Raw genomic sequence first — 22,500 nt, 5'->3', positions numbered from 1 at the left:
TAGTTAGTATAGTCAGTAGAGTTAGTTAGTATGTTAGTACAGTCAGTAGAGTTAGTTAGTATAGCCAGTATAGTCAGTAGAGTTAGTTAGTATATTAGTATAGTCAGTAGAGTTAGTTAGTATATTAGTATAGTCAGTAGAGTTAGTTAGTATATTAGTATAGTCAGTAGAGTTAGTTAGTATATTAGTATAGTCAGTAGAGTTAGTTAGTATATTAGTACAGTCAGTAGAGTTAGTTAGTATATTAGTACAGTCAGTAGAGTTAGTTAGTATAGTCAGTATAGTCAGTAGAGTTAGTTAGTTAGTATGTTTGTACAGTCAGTAGAGTTAGTTAGTATAGTCAGTATAGTCAGTAGAGTTAGTTAGTATATTAGTATAGTCAGTAGAGTTAGTTAGTATATTAGTATAGTCAGTAGAGTTAGTTAGTATATTAGTATAGTCAGTAGAGTTAGTTAGTATATTGGTATACTGAGTTGAGTTAGTATATTAGTATAGTCAGTAGAGTTAGTTAGTATATTAGTATAGTTTGTATAGTCAGTAGAGTTAGTTAGTATATTAGTACAGTCAGTAGAGTTAGTTAGTATATTAGTATAGTCAGTATAGTCAGTAGAGGTAGTTAGTATATTAGTACAGTCAGTAGAGTTTGTTAGTATACTAGTACAGTCAGTAGAGTGAGTAGAGTTAGTTAGTATATTAGTATAGTCAGTAGAGTTAGTTAGTATTTTAGTACAGTCAGTAGAGTTAGTTAGTATATTAGTACAGTCAGTAGAGTTAGTTAGTATATTAGTATAGGCAGCAGAGTTAGTTAGTATATTAGTATAGTCAGTATATTAGTATAGTCAGTAGGGTTAGTTAGTATATTAGTATAGTCAGTATAGTGAGTAGAGTTAGTTAGCATATTAGTATAGTCAGTAGAGTTAGTTAGTATATTAGTATAGTCAGTAGAGTTAGTTAGTATAGTCAGTATAGTCAGTAGAGTTAGTTAGTTAGTATGTTTGTACAGTCAGTAGAGTTAGTTAGTATAGTCAGTATAGTCAGTAGAGTTAGTTAGTATATTAGTATAGTCAGTAGAGTTAGTTAGTATATTAGTATAGTCAGTAGAGTTAGTTAGTATATTAGTATAGTCAGTAGAGTTAGTTAGTATATTGGTATACTGAGTTGAGTTAGTATATTAGTATAGTCAGTAGAGTTAGTTAGTATATTAGTATAGTTTGTATAGTCAGTAGAGTTAGTTAGTATATTAGTACAGTCAGTAGAGGTAGTTAGTATATTAGTATAGTCAGTATAGTCAGTAGAGGTAGTTAGTATATTAGTACAGTCAGTAGAGTTTGTTAGTATATTAGTACAGTCAGTAGAGTGAGTAGAGTTAGTTAGTATATTAGTATAGTCAGTAGAGTTAGTTAGTATTTTAGTACAGTCAGTAGAGTTAGTTAGTATATTAGTACAGTCAGTAGAGTTAGTTAGTATATTAGTATAGGCAGCAGAGTTAGTTAGTATATTAGTATAGTCAGTATATTAGTATAGTCAGTAGGGTTAGTTAGTATATTAGTATAGTCAGTATAGTGAGTAGAGTTAGTTAGCATATTAGTATAGTCAGTAGAGTTAGTTAGTATATTAGTATAGTCAGTAGAGTTAGTTAGTATGTTAGTATAGTCAGTAGAGTTAGTTAGTATATTAGTATAGGCAGTAGAGTTTGTTAGTATATTAGTATAGTCAGTAGAGATAGCTAGTATATTACTACAGTCAGTATAGCTAGTTAGTATATTAGTATAGTCAGTATAGTGAGTAAAGTTAGTTAGTATATTACTATAGTCAGTAGAGTTAGTTAGTATATTAGTATAGTCAGTAGAGTTAGGTAGTACATTAGTATATTAGTACGTGTCAGTATAGCTAGTTGGTATATTAGTACAGTCAGTAGAGTTAGTTAGTACATTAGTATATTAGTACGTGTCAGTATAGCTAGTTGGTATATTAGTACAGTCAGTATAGTGAGTAGAGTTAGTTAGTATATTAGTATAGTCATTGTAGTCAGTAGATTTCGAGTTAGTTAGTATATTAGTATAGTCAGTAGAGTTAGTTAGTACATTAGTATATTAGTACGTGTCAGTATAGCTAGTTGGTATATTAGTATAGTCAGTATAGTGAGTAGAGTTAGTTAGTATATTAGTATAGTCATTGTAGTCAGTAGATTTCGAGTTAGTTAGTATATTAGTATAGTCAGTAGAGTTAGTTGGTATATTAGTATAGTCAGTAGAGTTAGTTGGTATATTAGTTTATTCATTATAGTCAGTAGATTTCGAGTTAGTTAGTATATTAGTATAGTCAGTATAGTCAGTAGAGTTAGTTAGTATATTAATATAGTCAGTATAGTCAGTAGAGTTAGTTAGTATATTAGTATAGTCAGTAGAGTTAGTTGGTGAGCGGACCCCAGACCTCACAACCATAAAGGGCAATGGGCTCTATGACTGATTCAAGTATTTTTAGCCAAATCCTAATTGATTTGTTGAATTTCCTGTTCGTTTTGATGGCATAAAATTGCATAGAATGCCCTTGCCTTGTCTCTCAGATCGTTCACAGCTTTGTGGAAGTTACCTGTGGCGCTGATGTTTAGGCCAAGGTATGTATAGTTTTTTGTGTGCTCTTGGGCAACGGTGTCTAGATGGAATTTGTATTTGTGGTTCTGGCGACTGGACCTTTTTTGGAACACCATTATTTTGGTCTTACTGAGATTTACTGTCAGGGCCCAGGTCTGACAGAATCTGTGCAGAAGATCTAGGTGCTGCTGTAGGCCCTCCTAGGTTGGTGACAGAAGCACCAGATCATCAGCAAACAGCAGACATTTGACTTCGGGTTCTAGTAGGGTGAGGCCCGGTGCTGCAGACTTTTCTAGTGGCCGCGCCAATTCGTTGATATATATGTTGAAGAGGGTGGGGTTTAAGCTGCATCCCTGTCTAAACCCACGACCCTGTGTGAAGAAATGTGTGTGTTTTTTGCCAATTTTAACCGCACACTTGTTTGTGCCCATGGATTTTATAATGTCGTATGTTTTACCCCCAACACCACTTTCCATCAGTTTGTAAAGCAGACCCTCATGCCAAATTGAGTCGAAGGCTTTTTTGAAATCAACAAAGCATGAGACGACTTTGCCTTTGTTTTGGTTTGTTTGGTTGTCAATTAGGGTGTGCAGGGTGAATACATGGTCTGTTGTACGGTAATTTGGTAAAAAGCCAATTTGACATTTGCCCAGTACATTGTTTTCATTGAGGAAATGTACGAGTCTGCTGTTAATAATAATGCAGAGGATTTTCCCAAGGTTGCGGTTGACGGATATCCCAAGGAGGTTATTGGGGTCAAATTTGTCTCCACTTTTGTAGATTGGGGTGATCAGTCCTTGGTTCCATATATTGGGGAAGATGCCAGAGCTAAGGATGATGTTAAAGAGTTTTAGTATAGCCAATTGGAATTTGTTGTCTGTATATTTGATCATTTCATTGAGGATACCATCAACACCACAGGCCTTTTTGGGTTGGAGGGTTTTTATTTTGTCCTGTAACTCATTCAAGGTAATTTAATAGTTGATTCTAAGATTTGTATTTGATCCTGTATATGTTTTTGCTCTTTATTCTTTGTTATAGAGCCAAAAAGATCGGAGAAGTGGTTTACCCATACATCTCCATTTTGGATAGATAATTCTTCGTGTTGTTGTTTGTTTAGTATTTTCCAATTTTCCCAGAAGTGGTTAGAGTCTTTGGATTCTTCAATTCCATTGAGCTGATTTCTGATGTGCTGTTCCTTTTTTTTCTCCGTAGTGTATTTCTGTATTGTTTTAGTGATTCACCATAGTGAAGGCGTAGACTCAGGTTTTCCGGGTCCTCAATTTCTTTCTTCGATTTTTGCGTTATTCATCAAACCATTTGTCATTATTGTTAATTTTCTTTGGTTTTCTATTTGAGATTTTTAGATTTGATAGGGAAGCTGAGAGGTCAAATATACTGTCAAGATTTTCTACTGCCAAGTTTACACCTTCACTATTACAGTGGAACGTTTTACCCAGGAAATTGTCTAAAATGTGTTGTTGCCTAATTGGTTTTTGGTAGGTTTCCAATCTGCATTGCTTCCATCTATAGCATGTCTTAATGTTACTCAGTTCCTTTGGCTTTGATGCCCCATGATTGAGTATTGCTCTGTTCAAGTAGACTGCTGTGCTGTGGTCTGAAGTTGCTCTTGCTGTGGTCTGATAGGGGTGTCAGTGGGCTGACTGTGAACGCTCTGAGAGACTCTGGGTTGAGGTCAGTGATAAAGTAGTCTACAGTACTACTGCCAAGAGATGAGCTATAGGTGTACCTACCATACGAGTCCCCTCGAAGCCTACCGTTGACTATGTACATACCCAGCGTGCGACAGAGCTGCAGAAGTTGTGACCCGTTTTTGTTTGCTATGTTGTCATAGTTGTGCCTTTGGGTGTGCTTATGTGGGAGGGAATGCTGTCACCTCCAGGCAGGTGTTTGTCCCCCTGTGTGCTGAGTCTCTCTGTCTCTCTCTCCCTCCCTCTATCTCTCTGTCAATTCCATTTCAATTCATTTCAATTCAAGGGCTTTATTGGCATGGGAAACATGTGTTAACATTGCCAAAGCAAGTGAGGTAGATAATATATAAAGTGAATATATAAAGTGAAAAACAATACAAATTAACAGTAAACATTACACATACAGAAGTTTCAAAACAATAAAGACATTACAAATGTCATATTATGTATATATACAGTGTTTTAACAATGTACAAATGGTTAAAGGACACAAGATAAAATAAATAAGCAGAAATATGGGTTGTATTTACAATGGTGTTTGTTCTTCACTGGTTGCCCTTTTCTCGTGGCAACAGGTCACAAATCTTGCTGCTGTGATGCACACTGTGGAATTTCACCCAGTAGATATGGGAGTTTTTCAAAATTGGATTTGTTTTCGAATTCTTTGTGGATCTGTGTAATCTGAGGGAAATATGTCTCTCTAATATGGTCATACATTGGGCAGGAGGTTAGGAAGTGCAGCTCAGTTTCCACCTCATTTTGTGGGCAGTGAGCACATAGCCTGTCTTCTCTTGAGAGCCATGTCTGCCTACGGCGGCCTTTCTTAATAGCAAGGCTATGCTCACTGAGTCTGTACATAGTCAAAGCTTTCCTTAATTTTGGGTCAGTCACAGTGGTCAGGTATTCTGCCGCTGTGTACTCTCTGTTTAGGGCCAAATAGCATTCTAGTTTGCTCTGTTTTTTTGTTAATTCTTTCCAATGTGTCAAGTAATTATCTTGTGCCTTTGGGTGTGCTTATGTGGGAGGGAATGCTGTCACCTCCAGGCAGGTGTTTGTCCCCCTGTGTAATTAGTAATTAACTATCTCTCTGTCTCTCTCTCTGTCTCTATCTCCCTCCCTCTCTATCTCTCTCTCTCTCTCTCTGTCTCTCTCTCTCTGTCGCTGTCTTTGTGTCCCTCCCTCTCTCTCTCTCGGTCTCTGTGTCTCTCTCTCTCCCTCTTTCTCTGTCTCTCTCTGTCTCTGTGTCTCTCACTCACTCTCTCTCTCTTTGTCTCTCTCTCCTCTCTTTCTCTATCTCTCGCTGTGTCTCTCGCTCACCCTCCCTCTCTCTCTCTCTCTCTCTCTCTCTCTCTCTGTCTTTCTCTCTCGCCACCTCCCCCTCTCAATTAAGTTTGCATACTTGAGTTATTTTTGGTGTGAGGAATATACTTTATTTTTTTACTTTCAAAGCTTTGTAAAACACAGTTGCCACCATTCATGTCTGTGTGTTTTATGCCAATGTGTTGAAGTCTTCCAATATACAGTATACATGTAGACAAGCTGAAATAAAAATTCCCTCTCCTTCTCCCTCCTTCCCCTCCCCCTCCCCCTTCATCCTCCAATCCCCCTCCCTCTCTGCTTCTGTCAGTGAGGAACCGTGTCTCTCAGGGTAAGACAACCAGCGCTTTCTCTCTTTTATCTCACTATCCATCAATGCCTCGTTCCGTTGCTCTCTCTCCCTCCTCTCTCTTTCTCTCTCTCTCTCCCAACTGAAGGCCATAGACTTGTATCATAAAGATATGTTAAGTGTCCCCCTTCCTCCTTTCTGTCTTGCTCAGCAAAAGTTGCTCTCCCCCTTTTCTAATGGTTCACCTCATACATTCAGTGTTCTCCTCTCTACCTCAGTGTTCTCCTCTCAGTGTTCTCCTCTCTATATCAGTGTTCTCCTCTCAGTGTTCTCCTTTCTACCTCAATGTTCTCCTTTCTACCTCAATGTTCTCCTCTCGGTGTTCTCCTTTCTACCTCAGTGTTCTCCTCTCTAACTCAGTGTTCTCCTCTCGCGTTCTCCTCTCTACCTCAGTGTTCTCCTCTCAGTGTTCTCCTTTCTACCTCACTGTTCTACTCTATAACTCAGTATTCTCCTCTCTAACTCAGTGTTATCCTCTAACTAAGTGTTCTCCTCTATAACTCAGTATTCTCCTCTCTAACTCAGTGTTATCCTCTAACTCTGTGTTCTCCTCTCTAACTCAGTGTTCTCCTCTCTAACTCAGTGTTCTCCTCTATAACTCAATGTTCTCCTCTCTAACTCAGTGTTATCCTCTAACTCTGTGTTCTACTCGTTAACTCAGTGTTCTCCTCTCTAACTCAGTGTTCTCCCCTCTAACTCAGTGTTCTACTCTTTAACTCAGTGTTCTCTTCTATAACTCAGTGTTCTCTTCTATAACTTAGTGTTTTCTTCTCTAACTCAGTGTTCTCCTCTCTAACTCAGTGTTCTCTTCTATAACTCAGTGTTCTCTTCTATAAATCAGTGTTCTCCTCTCTAACTCATTGTTCAAACACATTTACATAAGTATTCAGACTCTTTACTCAGTACTTTGTTGAAGCACCTTTGGCAGTGATTACAGCATTGAGTCTTCTTGGATATGTCGCTTCAATCTTTAGATTACTTGTTGGTTATTACTGCATTGTCGGAACTAGAAGCACAAGCATTTCGCTACACTCGCATTAACATCTGCTAACCATGTGTATGTGACAAATAAAATTTGATTTGATTTGATTTGAATCTTGGCACACCTGTATTTGGGGAGTTCCTCCCATTCTTCTCTGCAGATCCTCTCATGCTCCGCCAGTGTGGATGGGAAACGTTGCTGCACAGCTATTTTCAGGTCTCTTTAGAGATGTTTGATCGGGTTCAAGTCCGGGCTCTGGCTGGGCCACTCAAGGACATTCAGAGACTTGTCCTGAAGCCACTCCTTCATTGTCTTGGCTGTGTGCTCAGGGTCGTTGTCCTGTTGGAAGGTGAACCTTTGCCCCAGTCTGAGGTCCTGAGTGCTCTTGAGCAGGTTTTCATCAATTATCTCTCTGTACTTTGCTCCGTTCATCTTTCCCTCGATCCTGACTAGTCTCCCAGTCCCTGCCGCTGAAAAATTTCCCCCCAGCATGATGCTGCCACCACCATGCTTGACCGTAGGGATGGTGTCAGGTTTCCTCCAAGACGTGACCCTTGGCATTCAGGCCAAAGTGTTCAATCTTGGTTTCATCTGACCAGAAAATCTTGTTTCTCATGGTCTGAGAGTGTGGGCTGTCATGTGGGCTGTCATGTGGGCTGTCATGTGGGCTGTCATGTGGGCTGTCATGTGCCCTTTCCTGAGGAGTGTCTTCCGTCTGTCTACCATAATGGCCTGTTTGGTGGAGTAGTGCAGAGATGGCTGTCCTTCTGGAAGGTTCTCCCATCTCCACAGAGGAACTCTGGAGCTCTGTCAGCGTGACCATAGGGTTGCTCAGTTTGGCCAGGTGGCTCTAGGAAGATTCTTGGTGGTTCCAAACTTCTTCCATTTGAGAATGATGGAGGCCACTGTGTTCTTGGGGACATTCAATGCTACAGAAATGTTTTGGTACCCTTCCCCAGATCTGTGCCTCGACACAATCCTGTCTCGGAGCTCTACAGACAACTCCTTCCACCCCATGGCTTTGTTTTTGGTATCCTTCCCCAGATCTGTGCCTCGACACAATCCTGTCTCGGAGCTCTACGGACAACTCCTTCCACCCCATGGCTTTGTTTTTGGTATCCTTCCCCAGATCTGTGCCTCGACACAATCCTGTCTCGGAGCTCTACGGACAACTCCTTCCACCCCATGGCTTTGTTTTTGGTACCCTTCCCCAGATCTGTGCCTCGACACAATCCTGTCTCGGAGCTCTACGGACAACTCCTTCCACCCCATGGCTTTGTTTTTGGTACCCTTCCCCAGATCTGTGCCTCGACACAATCCTGTCTCGGAGCTCTACGGACAACTCCTTCCACCCCATGGCTTTGTTTTTGGTACCCTTCCCCAGATCTGTGCCTCGACACAATCCTGTCTCGGAGCTCTACGGACAACTCCTTCCACCCCATGGCTTTGTTTTTGGTACCCTTCCCCAGATCTGTGCCTCGACACAATCCTGTCTCGGAGCTCTACGGACAACTCCTTCCACCCCATGGCTTTGTTTTTGGTACCCTTCCCCAGATCTGTGCCTCGACACAATCCTGTCTCGGAGCTCTACGGACAACTCCTTCCACCCCATGGCTTTGTTTTTGGTACCCTTCCCCAGATCTGTGCCTCGACACAATCCTGTCTCGGAGCTCTACGGACAACTCCTTCCACCCCATGGCTTTGTTTTTGGTACCCTTCCCCAGATCTGTGCCTCGACACAATCCTGTCTCGGAGCTCTACGGACAACTCCTTCCACCCCATGGCTTGGTTTTTGGTACCCTTCCCCAGATCTGTGCCTCGACACAATCCTGTCTCGGAGCTCTATGGACAACTCCTTCAACCCCATGGCTTTGTTTTTGGTACCCTTCCCCAGATCTGTGCCTCGACACAATCCTGTCTCGGAGCTCTATGGACAACTCCTTCAACCCCATGGCTTTGTTTTTGGTACCCTTCCCCAGATCTGTGCCTCGACACAATCCTGTCTCGGAGCTCTACGGACAACTCCTTCCACCCCATGGCTTTGTTTTTGGTACCCTTCCCCAGATCTGTGCCTCGACACAATCCTGTCTCGGAGCTCTACGGACAATTCCTTCCACCCCATGGCTTTGTTTTTGGTACCCTTCCCCAGATCTGTGCCTCGACACAATCCTGTCTCGGAGCTCTACGGACAACTCCTTCCACCCCATGGCTTGGTTTTTGCTTTGAAATGCACTGTCAGCTGTGGGACCTTATATAGACAGGTGTGTGCCTTTCCAAGTCATGTCCAATCAATTAGATCTGCCACAGGTGGACTCCAATCAAGTTGTAGAAACATCTCAAGGATGATCAACGGAAACAGGATGCACCTGAGCTCAATTTTGAGTGTCATAGCAAAGGGTCTGAATACTTTTGTAAATGAGGTATTTATGTGTTTTTATTTTTATTACATTTTCAAAAATGTATAAAAAACCTGTTTTCACTTTGTCATTATGGGGTATTGTGATGTCATTATGGGGTATTGTGATGTCATTATGAGGTATTGTGATGTCATTATGAGGTATTGTGATGTCATTATGGGGTATTGTGATGTCATTATGGGGTATTGTGATGTCATTATGGGGTATTGTGTGTAGATTGACGAGAAAAATAAATGATTCAATACATTTTAGAATAAGGCTGTAAAGTAACAAAATATGGAAAAAGTCAAGGGGTCTGAATACATACAGAAGTTTCAAAACAATAAAGACATTACAAATGTCATATATATATATATATATATACAGTGTTTTAACAATGTACAAATGGTTAAAGTACACAAGGGAAAATAAATCAACATAAATATGGGTTGTATTTACAATGGTGTTTGTTCTTCACTGGTTGCCCTTTGGTCATACATTGGACAGGAGGTTAGGAAGTGCAGCTCAGTTTCCACCTCATTTTGTGGGCAGTGAGCACATAGCCTGTCTTCTCTTGAGAGCCATGTCTGCCTACGGCGGCCTTTCTCAATGGCAAGGCTATTGCTCACTGAGTCTGTAACATAGTCAAAGCTCTTTCCTTTAAATGTGGGTCAGGTATTGTCTGTGTCTCTCTGGCCTGTGTCTCTCTGGCCTGTGTCTCTCTGGCCTGTGTCTCTCTGGCCTGTGTCTCTCTGGCCTGTGTCTCTCTGGCCTGTGTGTTATGTGTCAAACGGATGATGTGTATATGACAACTCTATTAATACACATTCTGCTAACATCACTCACCCTGAGCCATGTCTCCCTACTCTCTAGGACCCTACAGGGATGTGTCTGAATGGATTAACACACACACACACACACACATATATGTTGAGCTGGAGGGATTACACACCCTGATGTCCTGTCCAGGGTCCATTTAATAGGAGAAACAACAAGTTGTAATCTGAGAAAATCCTTTCGGAGAGAGATTACCGTCTAATCTGAGATAGAACTACCTGCCAGCTCTGTCAATCCTCCCTCTCTCCCTCTCTCCCGCTCCCTCTCCCTCTCTCTCTCTCTCTCTCTCTCTCTCTCTCTCTCTCTCTCTCTCTCTCTCTCTCTCTATCTCTATCTCCCACTCATCTCTCCCCCCTCTCTCTCTCTCTCTCTCTCTCTCTCTCTCTCTCTATCTCCCCCTCTCTCTCTCTCTATCTCCCCCTCTCTCACTCTCTCAAAACGTACCAATCCTGTTTATTTAATCTCCCCCTAGTTGTAATTTAGGATGACTCTGTGTTCCCCTGTTTTTGGGGCAGACCATAATGTCCAGTAGTGGGTTTGAACCTCTCCGGTCTGATACTGGACTGTGTTTCCTGTCTGATACTGGACTGTGTTTCCTGTCTGATACTGGACTGTGTTTCCTGTCTGATACTGGACTGTGTTTCCTGTCTGATACTGGACTGTGTTTCCTATCTGATACTGGACTGTGTTTCTTGTCTGATACTGGACTGTGTTAGCCTGTTGATTTATAGCCTTATAGACATTAGCTCAGGGAACTAATGAAAGCCTTCAGTACTCAGGCCTCATTCTTTTATGCATCAACCCTCCCTCCCTCCTTACCACTCCCCCCATCTCTCCCTCCACCCATCTCTCTCTCACCCATCTCTCGCTCCCTCCCCTCTCTCTCTCCCCTCCCCTCCCCTCTCCCTATCTCCCTCCCCTCTCTCCCCCTCCCTTCTCCCTCTCTCCCTCCCTCCCCTCTCTCTCTCCCCCTCCCTTCTCCCTCTCTCCCTCCCCTCTCTCTCCCTCCCCTCTCTCCCTACCCTCTCCCTCGCTCCCTCCCCTCTCACTCCCTCCCCTCTCGCTCTCTCCCTACCCTCTCCCTCGCTCCCTCCCACAGTGTGTTCTATTTTCCTGGTATTTAATCCAATAGAATGATTTGATTTTGAGGAGTTTCATTGTATAATCTCCACAGGGAGTTCTTATGCTCCCGCAGCAATACACACACAAACACACACGGCAGGATACACAAACACGCTCACACACACGGCAGGATACACACACACTCAAAAGCAACCAACCTCTCCAAAGTTGATTGTTTAAATTGGAGGGTGTGTGTGTATTGTGTACATGTGGAGGGTGTGTGTGTATTGTGTACATGTGGAGGGTGTGTGTGTGTTGTGTACATGTGGAGGGTGTGTGTGTGTTGTGTACATGTGGTGGGTGTGTGTGTATTGTGTACATGTGGAGGGTGTGTGTGTATTGTGTACATGTGGAGGGTGTGTGTGTGTTGTGTACATGTGGAGGGTGTGTGTGTGTTGTGTACATGTGGAGGGTGTGTGTGTATTGTGTACATGTGGAGGGTGTGTGTGTGTTGTGTACATGTGGAGGGTGTGTGTGTGTTGTGTACATGTGGTGGGTGTGTGTGTATTGTGTACATGTGGTGGGTGTGTGTGTATTGTGTACATGTGGAGGGTGTGTGTGTATTGTACAATCCTCTTTACTGCTGTAGCCTGCTCACCTCTACCTCTACCAGTTACCAGTTACCAGACATGGTCCTCTACCAGTTACCAGACATGGTCCTCTACCAGTTACCAGACATGGTCCTCTACCAGTTACCAGACATGGTCCTGGTCAGACATGGTCCTCTACCAGTTACCAGACATGGTCTTCTACCAGTTACCAGACATGGTCCTCTACCAGTTACCAGACATGGTCTTCTACCAGTTACCAGACATGGTCCTCTACCAGTTACCAGACATGGTCCTCTACCAGTTACCAGACATGGTCACTACCAGTTACCAGACACGGTCCTCTACCAGTTACCAGACATGGTCCTCTACCAGTTACCAGACATGGTCCTCTACCAGTTACCAGACATGGTCCTCTACCAGTTACCAGACATGGTCCTGGTCAGACATGGTCCTCTACCAGTTACCAGACACGGTCCTCTACCAGTTACCAGACATGGTCCTCTACCAGTTACCAGACATGGTCCTCTACCAGTTACCAGACATGGTCCTCTACCAGTTACCAGACATGGTCCTCTACCAGTTACCAGTTACCAGACATGGTCCTCTACCAGTTACCAGACATGGTCCTCTACCAGTTACCAGACATGGTCCTCTACCAGTTACCAGTTACCAGACACGGTCCTCTACCAGTTACCAGACATGGTCCTCTACCAGTTACCAGACATGGTCCTCTACCAGTTACCAGTTACCAGACATGGTCCTCTACCAGTTACCAGACATGGTCCTCTACCAGTTACCAGACATGGACCTCTACCAGTTACCAGACACGGTCCTCTACCAGTTACCAGACACGGTCCTCTACCAGTTACCAGACATGGTCCTCTACCAGTTACCAGACACGGTCCTCTACCAGTTACCAGTTACCAGACATGGTCCTCTACCAGTTACCAGACACGGTCCTGGTCAGACATGGTCCTCTACCAGTTACCAGACACGGTCCTCTACCAGTTACCAGACATGGTCCTCTACCAGTTACCAGTTACCAGACATGGTCCTCTACCAGTTACCAGTTACCAGACATGGTCCTCTACCAGTTACCAGTTACCAGACACGGTCCTCTACCAGTTACCAGACATAGTCCTCTACTTGTTACCAGACATGGTCCTCTACCAGTTACCAGACATGGTCCTGGTCAGACATGGTCCTCTACCAGTTACCAGACATGGTCCTCTACCAGTTACCAGACATGGTCCTCTACCAGTTACCCGACATGGTCCTCTACCAGTTACCAGACACGGTCCTCTACCAGTTACCAGACACGGTCCTTTACCAGTTACCAGACACGGTCCTCTACCAGTTACCAGACATGGTCCTCTACCAGTTACCAGACACGGTCCTCTACCAGTTACCAGACATGGTCCTCTACCAGTTACCAGACATGGTCCTCTACCAGTTACCAGACATGGTCCTCTACCAGTTACCAGACACGGTCCTCTACCAGTTACCAGACATGGTCCTCTACCAGTTACCAGACATGGTCCTCTACCAGTTACCAGACATGGTCCTCTACCAGTTACCAGACATGGTCCTCTACCAGTTACCAGACATGGTCCTCTACCAGTTACCAGTTACCAGACACGGTCCTCTACCAGTTACCAGACACGGTCCTCTACCAGTTACCAGACACGGTCCTCTACCAGTTACCAGACATGGTCCTCTACCAGTTACCAGTTACCAGACATGGTCCTCTACCAGTTACCAGACATGGTCCTCTACCAGTTACCAGACATGGTCCTCTACCAGTTACCAGACATGGTCCTCTACCAGTTACCAGACATGGTCCTCTACCAGTTACCAGTTACCAGACATGGTCCTCTACCAGTTACCAGACATGGTCCTCTACCAGTTACCAGACATGGTCCTCTACCAGTTACCAGGCACGGTCCTCTACCAGTTACCAGACACGGTCCTCTACCAGTTACCAGACATGGTCCTCTACCAGTTACCAGACACGGTCCTCTACCAGTTACCAGTTACCAGACATGGTCCTCTACCAGTTACCAGACACGGTCCTGGTCGGACATGGTCCTCTACCAGTTACCAGACACGGTCCTCTACCAGTTACCAGACATGGTCCTCTACCAGTTACCAGTTACCAGACATGGTCCTCTACCAGTTACCAGTTACCAGACATGGTCCTCTACCAGTTACCAGTTACCAGACACGGTCCTCTACCAGTTACCAGACATAGTCCTCTACTAGTTACCAGACATGGTCCTCTACCCGTTACCAGACACGGTCCTCTACCGGTTACCAGACATGGTCCTCTACCAGTTACCAGACATGGTCCTGGTCAGACATGGTCCTCTACCAGTTACCAGACATGGTCCTCTACCAGTTACCAGACATGGTCCTCTACCAGTTACCAGACATGGTCCTCTACCAGTTACCAGACATGGTCCTCTACCAGTTACCAGACATGGTCCTCTACCAGTTACCAGACATGGTCCTCTACCAGTTACCAGTTACCAGACACGGTCCTCTACCAGTTACCAGACACGGTCCTCTACCAGTTACCAGACACGGTCCTCTACCAGTTACCAGACATGGTCCTCTACCAGTTACCAGTTACCAGACATGGTCCTCTACCAGTTACCAGACATGGTCCTCTACCAGTTACCAGACATGGTCCTCTACCAGTTACCAGTTACCAGACATGGTCCTCTACCAGTTACCAGACATGGTCCTCTACCAGTTACCAGACATGGTCCTCTACCAGTTACCAGGCACGGTCCTCTACCAGTTACCAGACACGGTCCTCTACCAGTTACCAGACATGGTCCTCTACCAGTTACCAGACACGGTCCTCTACCAGTTACCAGTTACCAGACATGGTCCTCTACCAGTTACCAGACACGGTCCTGGTCGGACATGGTCCTCTACCAGTTACCAGACACGGTCCTCTACCAGTTACCAGACATGGTCCTCTACCAGTTACCAGTTACCAGACATGGTCCTCTACCAGTTACCAGTTACCAGACATGGTCCTCTACCAGTTACCAGTTACCAGACACGGTCCTCTACCAGTTACCAGACATAGTCCTCTACTAGTTACCAGACATGGTCCTCTACCCGTTACCAGACACGGTCCTCTACCGGTTACCAGACATGGTCCTCTACCAGTTACCAGACATGGTCCTGGTCAGACATGGTCCTCTACCAGTTACCAGACATGGTCCTCTACCAGTTACCAGACATGGTCCTCTACCAGTTACCAGACATGGTCCTCTACCAGTTACCAGACACGGTCCTCTACCAGTTACCAGACACGGTCCTTTACCAGTTACCAGACACGGTCCTCTACCAGTTACCAGACATGGTCCTCTACCAGTTACCAGACACGGTCCTCTACCAGTTACCAGACATGGTCCTCTACCAGTTACCAGACATGGTCCTCTACCAGTTACCAGACATGGTCCTCTACCAGTTACCAGACATGGTCCTCTACCAGTTACCAGACATGGTCCTCTACCAGTTACCAGACATGGTCCTGGTCCTGAAAGAAGAATGCGAGGAAGAACAGAAACATACCTTATGGATGAACAAAATGATGAGAGGGACAGACAGAGGTGGAGTTGTTAGGCAATATTCATCTGTCTGTGATGAATCAATCACTATTTTCCTCTACTGTCTAAGTCAACTATCAATCACACACACACACCCACACACATACACACACACGCACGTGCGCACACGCACACAAACACACACACACACACACTTTCTCTCTCTTCATTGAAATATTTTTTTTAGATTTGTGTTGAGTTTGTAACTCTCGTGTTGAAGAAAATGAAATTATCTCCCCTCTCTCACCCCCTCTCGTTCTCTCTCTCCCCAATTTCTCTTTCTCTCTCTCTCCCCTCCTTCATTCTCTCTCTCTCTCTCTCCCTCCTCTCTCTCCCTCCCTCTCCCCCCTTGTTCTCTCCCCGCCTCCCCCCTTTCTCTCTCCCTCTCCCCCCTTTCTCTCCCTCTCCTCCCTATTTGTCTCTCTCTCAGACCCTGATGCTCTGGTTGAGCCCGTGGCTCCGGTGATTGTGATTGGTCCGAAGAATATGTCTGTCGTGGCAGGGAGGGAAGCTACACTTGAGTGTATTGCTAACGCCAGGTAACACACACACACACACACACACACACACACACACACACACACAGTCTCACACACACACACACACACACACACACACACACACACACACACACACACACAACAGATCTGGCCTCACTCAGTGAGGCTTTAAACCTCAAAGGACAGGAAGAGTTGCCCTCAACTCTCTCTTTAGCACTCCTAATCTCTCTCCTGCTCTCTCTCTCTCTCTCTCCCTCCCCTCCTCCCCTCATATTCTCCATCCCCTCCCCGCTCTCTCTCTCCCTCCCCTCCTATCCTCCTTCCCCTCCCCTCTCTCTCTCCCTCCTTTCCTCCTTCCCCTCCCCTCTCTCTCTCTCTCTCTCCCTCCCTCCAATCCTCCATCCCCTCCCCGCTCTCTCTATCCCTCCTCCAAGACCAGTTTAGACAGTGTTGATTAGAGCAGTCAGTATGTCTTCCACCCTGCCTCAGCACCTCTGTCTAACACTCTCACACCCACAGACACCCCCCCCCCCTCCACAGTAATAACGTGTTTTAGATGGTGTAAACATCAGAAACGTTGTCTTGATGTTGTTTTGTCTCCTGGTGCCAATACCCCCTTCTAGTAGACAGTACAGTAGTTGTGTGACCGCATGGACCTCTATGAAGACTGGAAGTTGTTCCACTGTCATTCATTCATTTACTGACTGACTGCTTGATTGATGAATAGATTGATCATTTGATTGAAAGATTGTTAAATAGATTGATAATTTGATTGATTGATTGTTTAATTGGTTGATTGATTGGCTAGATGAGTTATTGATAGATTTAATTTGGTTAATTTTGTTGTTTTCTCCCCAGGCCGGTGGAGAGGCTGGTGTTGTCGTGGAAACGTAATGGGCGTCGGCTGGCCAGTGGAGTGGGCGTGTTCGGGCGTCGCCTGACCCTCTCTAGCCCCTCCCTCTCAGACGGGGGCGTGTACGTGTGTGAGGCGTCGCTTCTCAACTCCACCACCAGACCCACCGAGGCCCGGGCCCATCTCACTGTACTGGGTACGACACAGCTCACTGTACTGGGAACAAAACACAGCTCACTGTACTGGGAACAAAACACACCTCACTGTACTGGGAACAAAACACACCTCACTGTACTGGGAACAAAACACACCTCACTGTACTGGGAACAAAACACACCTCACTGTACTGGGTACAAAACACACCTCACTGTACTGGGTACAAAACACACCTCACTGTACTGGGAACAAAACACACCTCACTGTACTGGGTACAACACACACCTCACTGTACTGGGTACGACACAGCTCACTGTACTGGGAACAAAACACAGCTCACTGTACTGGGAACAAAACACACCTCACTGTACTGGGAACAAAACACACCTCACTGTACTGGGAACAAAACGCACCTCACTGTACTGGGTACAAAACACACCTCACTGTACTGGGTGAAACACACACCTCACTGTACTGGGTGAAACACACACCTCACTGTACTGGGTACGACACACCTCACTGTACTGGGAACAAAACACACCTCACTATACTGGGAACAAAACACATCTCACTGTACTGGGTACAACACACACCTCACTGTACTGGGTACAACACAGCTCACTGTACTGGGAACAAAACACACCTCACTGTACTGGGTACAAAACACACCTCACTGTACTGGGAACAAAACACACCTCACTGAACTGGGTGCAACACACCTCACTGTACTGGGTACAAAACACACCTCACTGTACTGGGTACAACACACATCTCACTGGACTGGGTGCAACACATCTCACTGTACTGGGTACAAAACACACCTCACTGTACTGGGTACAACACACATCTCACTGGACTGGGTGCAACACATCTCACTGTACTGGGTACAAAACACACCTCACTGTACTGGGTACAACACAGCTCACTGTACTGGGAACAAAACACACATCACTGTACTGGGTACAAAACACATCTCACTGTACTGGGTACAACACACCTCACTGTACTGGGAACAAAACACACCTCACTATACTGGGAACAAAACACATCTCACTGTACTGGGTGAAACACACCTCACTGTACTGGGTGAAACACACACCTCACTGTACTGGGTACAAAACACACCTCACTGTACTGGGTACAAAACACACCTCACTGTACTGGGAACAAAACACACTTCACTATACTGGGTGAAACACACACCTCACAGTCTATGACCAGGGTGGCTGGAGTCTTTGGAGATGTTTCTAGCCTTCCTCTGACACCGCCTGGTATAGAGGTCCTGGATGGCAGGATGCTTGGCCCCTTTGAAGTACTGGTCCGTACTATTACATACACATAAACACTAACACACACACATTCACCATGGTTCTGTTATAACACATTCACCATGGTTATAACACATTCGCCATGGTTCCTTTCTGTTATAACACATTCACCATGGTTCTGTTATAACACATTCACCATGGTTCTGTTATAACACATTCACCATGGTTCTGTTATAACACATTCACCATGGTTCTGTTATAACACATTCTCCATGGTTCTGTTATAACACATTCACCATGGTTCTGTTATAACACATTCACCATGGTTCTGTTATAACACATTCACCATGGTTCTGTTATAACACATTCTCCATGGTTCTGTTATAACACATTCTCCATGGTTCTGTTATAACACATTCACCATGGTTCTGTTATAACACATTCGCCATGGTTCTGTTATAACACATTCTCCATGGTTCTGTTATAACACATTCTCCATGGTTCTGTTATAACACATTCTCCATGGTTCTGTTATAACACATTCACCATGGTTATAACACATTCACCATGGTTCTGTTATAACACATTCTCCATGGTTCTGTTATAACACATTCACCATGGTTCTGTTATAACACATTCACCATGGTTCTGTTATAACACATTCTCCATGGTTCTGTTATAACACATTCACCATGGTTCTGTTATAACACATTCTCCATGGTTCTGTTATAACACATTCTCCATGGTTCGGTTATAACACTTTCACCATGGTTCTGTTATAACACATTCTCCATGGTTCTGTTATAACACATTCTCCGTGGTTCTGTTATAACGCATTCTCCATGGTTCTGTTATAACACATTCTCCATGGTTCTGTTATAACACATTTTCCATGGTTCTGTTATAACACATTCTCCATGGTTCTGTTATAACACATTCTCCATGGTTCTGTTATAACACATTCTCCATGGTTCTGTTATAACACATTCTCCATGGTTCTGTTAAAACACATTCTCCATGGTTCTGTTATAACACATTCTCCGTGGTTCTGTTATAACACATTCTCCATGGTTCTGTTATAACACATTCACCATGGTTCTGTTATAACACATTCTCCATGGTTCTGTTATAACACATTCTCCATGGTTCTGTTATAACACATTCTCCATGGTTCTGTTATAACACATTCTCCATGGTTCTGTTATAACACATTCTCCATGGTTCTGTTATAACACATTCTCCATGGTTCTGTTATAACACATTCTCCATGGTTCTGTTATAACACATTCTCCATGGTTCTGTTATAACACATTCTCCATGGTTCTGTTATAACACATTCTCCATGGTTCTGTTATAACACATTCTCCATGGTTCTGTTATAACACATTCTCCATGGTTCTGTTATAACACATTCTCCATGGTTCTGTTATAACACATTCTCCATGGTTCTGTTAAAACACATTCTCCATGGTTCTGTTATAACACATTATCCATGGTTCTGTTATAACACATTCTCCATGGTTCTGTTATAACACATTCTCCATGGTTCTGTTATAACACATTATCCATGGTTCTGTTATAACACATTCACCATGGTTCTGTTATAACACATTCTCCATGGTTCTGTTATAACACATTCACCATGGTTCTGTTATAACACATGTTTTCAGTCGCAGATGAAATGAGTTGGTTTCCAGAGTCAATAATCAATAAACACACACACACACACACACACACACACACACACACACACACACACACACACACACACACACACACTTACACACCTCCACATATAAAGCACCTCAACCAGACACAGCCCACGCCTCCTCTGTGTGTGTGTGTGTGTGTGTGTGTGTGTGTGTGTGTGTGTGTGTGTGTGTGTGTGTGTGTGTGTGTGTGTGTGTGTGTGTGTGTGTGTGTGTGTGTGTGTGTGTATGGTAAACACACACAAGATGATTGATGAAGATCAACTTTTTTTTGATGTGTTACTCAATAGCTTTTGATGCTTCATGATTGCTGAGGGAGAGGTTGGATAGCGCGCTCTCAGAAGTACGCTAATGCATATTTATTCTCCATCTCTCTATTCTCTCTCTTCTCTCTATCATCTCTCTTCTCTCTATAGTCTCTTTATCATCTCTCTTCTCTCTATCATCTCTCTTCTCTCTATAGTCTCTTTATCATCTCTCTTCTCTCTATCATCTCTTTATCATCTCTCTTCTCTCTATCATCTCTTTATCATCTCTCTTCTCTCTCTTTTCTCTCTCTTCTGTCTATCATCTCTCTTCTCTATCATCTATCTTCTCTCTCTATTCTCTCTATTATCTCTTCTCTCTCCTCTCTCTCTCTCTCTCTCTCTCTCTCTCTCTCTCTCTCTCTCTCTCTCTCTCTCTCTCTCTCTCTCTCTCTCTCTCTCTCTCTCGTTCTCGCTCTCTCGCTCTCTCTCTCTCTCTCTCTCTCTCTCTCTCTCTCTCTCTCTCTCTCTCTCTCTCTCTCTCCGTCTCTCTCTCTCTCTCCCTCTCTCTCTCTCTCTCTCTCTCTCTCTCTCGCTCTCTCTCTCTCTCTCCCCCTGTCTCTCTCTCTCTCTCTGTCTCTCTCTCTCTCTCTCTCTGACTGGTAATGCCATTGAAGTATTGCTCTAACTAACTGTGTGTGTGTTTCAGAGCCTCCGTACTTCACTGCTGAACCCAGACTGAAGAGTGTAGCAGCGGTGGACAGGAACGTGGACTTACACTGTCAGGCCAAGGGTAAGGAATCACAGTGTGTGTGTGTGTGTGTGTGTGTGTGTGTGTGTGTGTGTGTGTGTGTGTGTGTGTGTGTGTGTGTGTGTGTGTGTGTGTGTGTGTGTGTGTGTGTGTGTGTGTGTGTGTGTGTTTGTGTGTGTGTGTGTGTTTGTGTGTGTTTGTGTGTGAGTGTGTGTGTAGCTAGTAACCCGGAATGAATCTCCGGTACCAACCTGTCAGACCAAGGAAGGACTTCACCTGTGTCTTGGTTCTGGGTCGAGGGCTGTTCCTGATGGACTCCCCTTTGTCCACCTGAGGCCGAACTTCACCTTTACCCAGCTGGTAACCCAGGTACTTTGCCTCCTGTTTCGCCCACTCACACTTCAGGAGGTTAAGCGTGAAGCCTGCATCATGGATCTTCCCCAGGACTCTGCTAAGATGCTGTATGTGCTCCTCCCAGGAGTGGCTGTAGATCACCACGTCGTCCAAGTAAGCAGCACAGTAATCGTCACAGTCCTGGAGGACCTTGTCCATCAGCCTCTGGAAAGTCGCAGGGGCCCCATGAAGGCCGTACAACATAACCTTGAACTAGAACAAACGCATCAGCATCCGGAAGGCAGTGTAGGCCTTGGATTGTTCGTCCAGGTTTACCTGCCTTGGATTGTTCGTCCAGGTGTACCTGCCTTGGATTGTTCGTCCAGGTGTACCTGCCTTGGATTGTTCGTCCAGGTGTACCTGCCTTGGATTGTTCGTCCAGGTGTACCTGCCTTGGATTGTTCGTCCAGGGGAACCTGCCAGTACACTTTGCAGAGATCCCATGTGGTGATGTAATGAGTTCTCCCTATTCTCCCCAGCAAGTCGTCAATGCTGGGCATGGGGTAGTAGGCATCAAACTGGGAGATGGCATTCACCTTATGGAAGTCCATGCAGACGCAAAGAGACATCTTTCTTTGGGACAGTGACAATAGGGGACTGCTCCATTCACTTGAAGACGGCTCGACGACATCCACCAGCCTCTCAGGCACACGGTGAGGATGCTGGCGGACAGGGTTCTGGCTTCAAACGGATGACATGCTCCAGGACTTTTGGTTCTTCCTGACCTCTGACCTAAGAGTCAAACAGCTGCTTCAGCTCATCTTGCTTGTCTTCTTCCAGGTGAGCCAGTGTGACCTCCGACTCGTCCTCTCCATGCCTCTGTGACCCCCCCCCCCCCCTCCGACTCGTCTTCTCCATGCCTTTGTGACCCCCCCTCCGACTCGTCCTCTCCATGCCTCTGTGACCCCACCTCCGACTCGTCCTCTCCATGCCTCTGTGACCCCACCTCCGACTCGTCCTCTCCATGCCTATGTGACCCTCCCCCTCCGACTCATCCTTTCCATGCCTCTGTGACCCCACCTCCGACTCGTCCTCTCCATGCCTCTGTGACCCCTCCTCCAACTCGTTCTCTCCATGCCTCTGTGACCCCCCTCCGACTCGTCCTTTCCATGCCTCTGTGACCCCCCCCTCTGACTCGT

General features: G+C 44.9%; 1 protein-coding gene across 1 annotated transcript in view; it reads left to right on the top strand.

Moving 5' to 3' along the window:
• LOC139370043 (protein sidekick-1-like) overlaps window positions 1-22,500 on the top strand; it is a 365,245-nt gene that overhangs the window by 190,036 nt on the left and 152,709 nt on the right. Inside the window, exons 6-9 of the mRNA XM_071109345.1 lie at window positions 5,934-5,954; window positions 15,917-16,025; window positions 16,845-17,035; window positions 20,927-21,010. Of these exons, the coding sequence (XP_070965446.1) occupies window positions 5,934-5,954; window positions 15,917-16,025; window positions 16,845-17,035; window positions 20,927-21,010 (405 nt within the window). The remainder of the gene's footprint in view (window positions 1-5,933; window positions 5,955-15,916; window positions 16,026-16,844; window positions 17,036-20,926; window positions 21,011-22,500) is intronic.

This window comes from Oncorhynchus clarkii, chromosome 17 (genome assembly GCF_045791955.1).
Source record: "Oncorhynchus clarkii lewisi isolate Uvic-CL-2024 chromosome 17, UVic_Ocla_1.0, whole genome shotgun sequence".
NCBI classification, from domain to species: domain Eukaryota; kingdom Metazoa; phylum Chordata; class Actinopteri; order Salmoniformes; family Salmonidae; genus Oncorhynchus; species Oncorhynchus clarkii.
This window is presented reverse-complemented; position numbering and strand designations above follow the sequence as displayed.